Raw genomic sequence first — 8,017 nt, forward strand, 5'->3', positions numbered from 1 at the left:
TGTGCTACTCCCACTCTAGTTCTGCTTCTAATGTGTCGGGAAGAAAATACACATTCACGTCATTCACGTCAAAGCTTTCGTGATTGTTTCTTTGACCAGTTACTGACGAAAAAAAAACACTCATAACCCCCTTCAGTACTGGAACGCATTTTTAACCATGAGTTTTGGATATGGACGGTTTTATTTAAATTAGGACGGGTCTATGGAGGTAAGAAGATTAATGGCCAGAGTCTTCACTATTCTACGTAATCCCAACATAAGCATCCGAAGCTGTATAAGATCACTAAACAGTAAGCAGAATGAATGTGAAAACGCGTCATGGTACTGAATGGGTTAACAACCAGCCTAATCATCGCTGTGGCCTTCGGAAACAGTCGTGATGAAAGAGCAAAGCGTTTCTGATGCAGGCCATAGCGCTATATTCAGAAACGCTTCCCTCTCTCACAGCCACACTTTTAAAGATCACAGAGACGATCAGTCGAGTTCTAAAGAGTATTTTTCTTGTCGACAATGCAGAAAACTAGTTACCATGTCACTAGAATTACAGGAACACCCTTAAAAACCCGTGTCACTTCAGCTAAAACTCTTTGAAAATATTACCACGCTGGCAGCTGAACCAGTATGATATTTGATAATATAAAAAGAAAAGAAATAAATCTGCAAGAAACCGTCAGGCATACGCGTGGCAGTTCCTTTATGAAACATGTCCGCTTATTTCCACCATACCATTCTCATTCATAAAATCGTCTAATTTTGTCTAGTTTTCTTTCAAAGTTCTCTGATGACCCATGTAGAACTAACAACTTGATTAATTGAATCTATTCCTTTCACCTGTTACTGTATCCAGTTTCTTCCTTTCTGTTTTCAAATCTATCTTTATCAAGCTTGAACCATTAATTCCTTATCTCATCATGTCCTGATTACTGACTCAATTTTTGTTAGCATTTCTTCCCCGGCGAAAACAAATCCAGCGGCTCACAGCGCTACTACAGACCCTTGGAGTGTTTGTGTTGTGATGATCTTCATGTGTTTGGCAACATACAACTTTTTTTTTTTTCTTTTTTTTTTGCGGAGGAAATAAAAGCCTTACTGACTGACGTATGGCCATGTTTCAGGGTGTGTCAGGGGGTGGCCACCCTCGCGCCATGGAGCGCTGGGGGCCGGGGATTCAGCTGGGGCAGGTGTCTGGGGTATCTGTTGACCCTCAAGGCAGACCAGTCATCGTCCACCGCGGCCCTCGCGTCTGGGACCAGAGGTGAGTCTCCGGGGCATGCAGGCACACCAGTGCCTCATGGCACTACAGTGACGCAGTGCCAGTGAGGTCAACTACCCTCACTGGCACTCTCTCTGTAAAGTGACGCAGTGCCGGTGAGGTCACAACTGCCTTGCTTTGCAGGAAGAGTGCCAGCGTGGACAGTCGTGGTAGTCTCCCTATAACGTGACGCAGGGTCAGTGTAGTCACAAACACCCGCACTGGCACTCGTTCTGCAAAGTGACACAGTGGTAGTCAGGTCACGAAATCCGCACTGGCACTCTTACTGCAGAGGAGGCGGCGACTGTGTCACCCAAGTCTGCCCAGTACTGCGTGACACGTTCAAGGACAAAGATCAGAAATATCAGTCTGTACCAAACTGACAGTCTGATTGCTTTAAAGTATCAAAGTATCTCAGAGTAATATGTTTGTCAATGATGCGGGGGACGGAGACACCAGTACTTGCCAAACTATCAAATTGCATTAGAAAGAATAATTTTCCTTCCCCTCCCCCAAAAAAATACAAGAATCAGGGGCAGATACACGTGCGTTCTGGTGACTAGTCCTGCCTCCTCAACTCCCTCACTGCTCCGTCAGGATGTTCAACGCCACGCACCACTACCAGGGGGAGGAGGCGGCCATCGGGGAGGACGTAGTGCTGGTACTGGACCCGGAGTCTGGGTCTGTGGTGCGGTCCTGGGGTGCCGGCCGCTTCCTGCTGCCCCACGGGGTGACGGTGGACCAGTGGGGCAACACCTGGCTCACGGACGTCGCCCTCCACCAGGTGTTGAAGGTGAGAGGGAAGTGGCGGCCTCAGCACAACACCACATCCTCGAGAGACCTCTCTTTTAATGCCACTGTCGAATGTAGCCGCTGTTTTCTCTCTCTCATCTCCAACAGTCATTGGTCCCTCATTCCTCCCCACCAATGGCTAGCCTCTTAACACTCTCTCTCCTCTCCACTATATAGATCGTTCCCATAGTGTTCCCTTTCTTAATATTTCCTCTATCTCAACGTTTCCCAACCTCCATGGGGTGCTAGCACACCCTGGGTGTGCTGAAATCAATTATAGGAGGTGCTGGGAAGTGATGCTCACACTTCACTTTCTTTTATCCTTCTAATAACAAGATATTAGTTAGCGGTGCTGGACTGCTTAGACATGGCAACAGGGGGTGCTATGGTCGAAAAAGGCTGGGAAACGCTGCTCTATCTCCTTCACATCAGTCTTCCTCACGTAACACTCCTCACCTCCTTCTCACTGTAGCATTATCTCCCCTGTCAATATATCCTTCCTCTCAAACTCTCTTCTCTCCTCTGCCTTACGGTCTTCATTCTTAGCATTTTCCCTCCCCCCCGCTATGCCTCTCTCACTCACTCTTTCTTTTTCACCGTGCACAGCCACCAAGCACACGTAGCAATCTTACCTTCCCTCCACAGTTCACTCCAGGCGGGGATGAGCCGCAGCTGGCACTAGGAGAGGAGAGGATTCCTGGCAGCGACAACACTCACTTCTGCAAGCCCACTAGCGTCGCCGTGGCCTCTTCCGGCGACTTCTTCGTGGCGGACGGCTACTGCAATGCACGCGTGATGAGGTTCGCTCCTGACGGCATGCTGAAGGACACGTTTGGCCACCCTGGTGAGTGAGGCGAGGCTGAGAAGGATAGATACAGGTATTTGCTATGAAGGTATGTAGTGTAGGAGGAGCCGCAATGTTGATGAATAACAGATGTACTCATATTATACCATGATGTGATTGTTACGTGCATGGATAAGCTGTACTCACTGTCGGCATAGAGAGAGAGAGAGAGAGAGAGAGAGAGAGAGAGAGAGAGAGAGAGAGAGAGAGAGAGAGAGAGAGAGAGAGAGAGAGAGAGAGAGAGAGAGAGAGAGAGAGAGAGAGAGAGAGAGAGAGAGAGAGAGACTGAGAGACTGTTAGAAGGGAGAGGGTAGATGAGACGAAAGTAGTAAGGAAGCGTCTCATCAAACTCCACTTTATTTACCTCGGTGTGACTGGAGCGTGGTTTGTTCCAGCAGGCAGGGACGGGAGCCCCAGCGCCCTGTACGTGCCACACGGTCTGGCCCTGGACGAGACTCTGGATGCCCTGTGTGTGGCGGACAGAGAGAACAGGCGTGTGGTGTGCGTGCGGGCTGGCGTGCGGGAACCCGAGGAGTTCGGCGAGCACCTGCGTACCCTACAGGACCCTTACCACGGCAGGGTGTTCGATGTGGCCGCCAGCAGTAAGTTATCCTCCTTCTCTAGAGGCTTGCATTCTCGAATTAACACTTCTGCGCTTCACCTCCACTATTTCAAAAATCTTTATTTGAATTTACATTTTTTCTTTTTTTTTGGGTGTTAATTTTACGTTTCTAGAGGTAGAGTGACAATATTTCTACATTACTAACTGGAGAAACACTAGAAAACCCGGCTATTCATCTCTGTGGCACTGGAAAACAATCGTGGTGAGAGTGAGAGAGCCAAGCGTTTCTGAATACGGACCTATATCGTGGGTGTCGAGAGTGGCTGTGTGTGACTCAGAGGCCCGTAACTCTGAAACACTTGGTTCTCTCTCTCTCTCTCTCTCTCTCTCTCTCTCTCTCTCTCTCTCTCTCTCTGATGAGGCTGTGATTTAACGAGTTGTGTCAACAGACGGGGCGCTGGTGGGCGTCGGCGGCAGCGAGGGAGAGAGTGCCGCCATGGGCTTCACCGCAGACCTTCGTGACGGACAGCTGAGAGACACGTGGCGGCCCTCCCGAGGCTTCCACAACCCGCACGCCGTGGCCCTCAGCAGGGAAGAGACGGCAATCTACGTCGCCGAGATTGGCCCCAACCGAATATGGAAGTTCATCGTAGACAATAACGGCAAGGGAACCCGGCCCATGTACTGAAAACACCGCTCACTGCAACTCCCGTGTGCCCGGCCTCGTCCTGCCTCCCACGGCCTCAGGATGTCCATTCAGGCTTTGTTTCTAATGGTTCGGATAAGGGACTGATTTGAGTGAGCTCCAAATCTGGTTCATTTCGCTCAAAACCCATAAAACAAGTCGACAGACAAGTCAAATTACGTTTTAAAAAGACTGACTGACTCTTACTTTGCCGCAAGCATTTTTTTTTTTTTTTAATTATGACAGTGACACTTTCTCTTCCTGCTCACTTGATTACTGTCAGTGTCAAAGAAGAGGCCGGCAAGACACCACAACGTGATGCCTTGCCGGCCACTGCTGTGTTTACATTATCACATATTAAGTGTTTTTTTCGTGATCTTTCCCATAACAATGTAATCACCATCCATCAATATATTCTATTACATGACTCCTCCTGTGAGTCGCGTCACCGGTACAGCATCATCGTGCAGGTTGTTCCACACCAGAAAAGAAACAAAGAAAAAAACCGCTGATGTAGCGTGCCGATGTGAGGTGAGGGCTGGAACGTGTTAATCAACATCGGGTAGGTGGACTGAAGCGTAGTGGATGCATGACTGGTGAAGCGTGGCTGCACGTCGTATGTAGCCTTTCAAGTCTTGTGGGAGAATTTCTCTTTTCATATTTTGCCACTCGTGCGACACTTCTCAACTAACCCATCTTAATTACATTCCCTTGATATATTCATATTGTGTATTTAAAGCGACACCGCACTCATTTCAAGCCATGCAGGCACACGCATCATTCTATCGAACACACTCGTGCGATGTTCACAACTCGGCTACAATTGTTAGATAGATACCTTTGTTGACTTGCTTTTTCCCTCTATATGAGCATAGTACTGACGGTGACACAGCACTTTCCTCAGACCAGACAGACGCATCACTATTTTTTTTTTTTTTTTTTTTTTAGTGAACACAGGTCATAGAGGAGACCACAACCATATCGATGTCTATAGTAGTGACAGATAGGAGAGGTGACCTTGCAGCCCGGCAGGAGGGGATGGAAGGCTGACAAGCCTACCCCGTGTGTATGTGTGTGTGTGTGTATACTACAATGGTCTTCGCCACTCGTTGAGAATTAAACAAATATTGTGTCCGTATGTGGCTGATATCTTGTTTCTTCTCTTATTCTTATGGTGAAACATTAGGCAAATGAAAGAGAGAGAGAGAGAGAGAGAGAGAGAGAGAGAGAGAGAGAGTGTGTGTGTGTGTGTGTGTGTGTGTATGTATGTGTGTGTACGCGCGCGCGAGTGTATCCTGCTAACCTGAATAGCAAACAGTGTACCTGTATAAGTGACACGAGTATTCCTCAGTATTGGCCAGCCAGCAGCAACAGGAGGAGGAGGAGGAGGAGGAGGAGAGAAGAGGGACTATATAGTACATACATTATAACTATAGTGTGATATACTGCTTTGAAAATTCCTATATATGATATATCTACAAATTGTATTTCAAGAATATATATATATATATATATATATATATATATATATATATATATATATATATATATATATATATATATATATATATATATGTGTGTGTGTGTGTGTGTGTATGTATGTATGTATACTATTAATAACACATCAACAAATAAAAAGAAAGCTGTCAGTTTCTTTGTATAATTGCAAGATGATATTTCAACAATTGCTATGGACTGAATTTCCTTTATTTTCGCCTCATCTTTCAGTTTACAGACACTTAAAACATTGGATTCGTTCTCTTGACTCATTTTTCCTCCTGTCATCCCTGGCGGGCACATTCCTGCACGCCTTACGCACTTTACGACTCACCCCGGTCCTACTTACATGAAGCACATAAGCACAGAAGGGAAGCTGCAACCAGTGAACTTACACGTGGTACTTAATTCCTATACAAAATATTATATCCTCCTATATTAGTCCTTCTATTAAATTCTTATATGTAACTCATAACGTGATTACAAAGTTTATCTCAGTTTTTGTAGCTACTCTTTGTGAATGTTTTTTTTTTTTCTTCTTTATAGTTTCATCGAAGATCATCGTGTTAAGAACTCTTTACTTACAATAATTTCCCCTATACGAACCCACTCTCCCCTTGACATTATGCCTTATAACACTTCATTACTCTACTTCCACCAAATATCACTCTTACTCTACCCGTCTTTATTGAATATGAATGTAGAAACTTCAGCCTTCTTTACCGTTATTTTATTTATTTATTTTATTTATTTATTTTTTTTCTATATAAAAGGTCGGGGCTTTGGTCAGGGAGCTACAAAAAGGTGGTAGGAAGTTCCACTGAGATGCCAGACCATATAGAATATAACAAAAAGGAGTATAAGTATATCGAGATTTGAAGTGTTCTACACTTCGTAGCTCCTGTCATCGTTTCAGGAGTCCATGCACGATATGCCACCAGTGCAGTTTTCGTTATTTCCGATGCCAGCGTCGCCCTGAGGCTTGCATGCAGTGTGTGAACAAGGACTCTTGCTGTGACTGTCCCTCCTCTCCGCTCACTGCAAAGGCTTTATAGCAGCCTTTTAGGACAGGTTCTGGTTAATGTTGCAGTATAAATTATGCAGAGAGAGAGAGAGAGAGAGAGAGAGAGAGAGAGAGAGAGAGAGCTCTATCTCCGCTCACTGACGAAGTTTTACTTTCTTGTAGCAAAATATATATGACTCATATTGCAGAGGAAATTATGCGAGAGAGAGAGAGAGAGAGAGAGAGAGAGAGAGAGAGAGAGAGAGAGAGAGAGAGAGAGATTCATTGCACAGCTACAGAAATATTATTCGCTGGCCTCGTCATTCCGTATACATGATGTAGTACCAATTGATTTAATCTCGCCTTCAACAGAGGTGTATGGTAAAGAGATGGATATTTCACATGTTCTTGCGAGTAGGTGGCAGAGACAAGGCCGTCGTAATACTTTCCTAGAGTGAGACAGACTGACTCGCCGACTTTTGGTCAATGAAAACCAAAAGTTTCCTAATTTCCTTAAGTTTATGCAGCAGGCGGTGATTGCAAGGCCGCCGCCGCCAGTGACGCGTGCTTCTATCATCAATACCTGATCGCTATATCGCAGCTCAGGGATTTGTGACTGAGATAACCTAAAGCGATTGACCGTGAGATGTGGAATCCTGTTGATTGGGTGCTGTAATCATTTGATCATCAGCATACACCAACTCCAACATCTATGTAATTTTAGAGCTAGGCACCATCCCCAACCAACACTTCTCCGTCTCTCCCTCACCCTCATGTAATGTAATACAACACAACATGTATTACATTACAATCAGTAACACAATACACATGAAATTGTGTTAATAATATACAAGCATTTAAAATCCCATATATATGAAGGAGTTTGTATATCGTATCAGTAAAAGATAATAGTGAAGGTCACGCGAACACTATACACGCGGGAAGCAACAACGCACGACTGATTGGAGAAGGATCGGAACGTGTAGCAACTTGTCCTGATAACAACCAAACTTAAAATCACTGTAACCTCTAACCAGCATCAGTTACCAATCTAGCTAATAAGAAACAACGCTTGTGACAAACCATACATAGGCTTACCAATGTTAATGTTTCCGCGGAAGTATGAATGACATTCTGTATAAGTGGAGAGGTTAGGTAGGAAATTGAGCAGAACTCAACACTTGCACTATTATAAAGCCAACCCCGAGGTGCCACGATTGATTGAAGCTATCACAAATACTCCATAGCACCAATACATAAACAAGCATATGTTAATCTTCTGACGGAAATATGACAAGGGATCTAAGATGAGATAAGATAATCGAGTAGTACACCAAGCCTATGGTCACCACCTCTATTGTGTTGACGTGATCGCGGGGTTG

The 8,017-nt window shown here is 45.2% G+C and overlaps 1 protein-coding gene across 2 annotated transcripts in view; it reads left to right on the top strand.

The window, feature by feature from the left end:
* LOC123505879 (peptidyl-alpha-hydroxyglycine alpha-amidating lyase 2-like) overlaps window positions 1–5,351 on the top strand; it is a 7,894-nt gene extending 2,543 nt beyond the window's left edge. The window contains exons 2-6 of one of the 2 annotated variants that reach the window (XM_045257690.1): window positions 1,116–1,255; window positions 1,850–2,045; window positions 2,690–2,888; window positions 3,284–3,490; window positions 3,900–5,351. In XM_045257690.1, coding sequence (XP_045113625.1) covers window positions 1,116–1,255; window positions 1,850–2,045; window positions 2,690–2,888; window positions 3,284–3,490; window positions 3,900–4,138 — 981 coding nt within the window. In that variant the 3' untranslated portion in view covers window positions 4,139–5,351. The remainder of the gene's footprint in view (window positions 1–1,115; window positions 1,256–1,849; window positions 2,046–2,689; window positions 2,889–3,283; window positions 3,491–3,899) is intronic. The other variant, XM_045257691.1, reaches the window with a different exon arrangement.
* Window positions 5,352–8,017: the final 2,666 nt, after the last annotated feature.

The sequence above is a fragment of the Portunus trituberculatus genome, chromosome 18 (genome assembly GCF_017591435.1).
Source record: "Portunus trituberculatus isolate SZX2019 chromosome 18, ASM1759143v1, whole genome shotgun sequence".
Lineage (NCBI taxonomy): Eukaryota > Metazoa > Arthropoda > Malacostraca > Decapoda > Portunidae > Portunus > Portunus trituberculatus.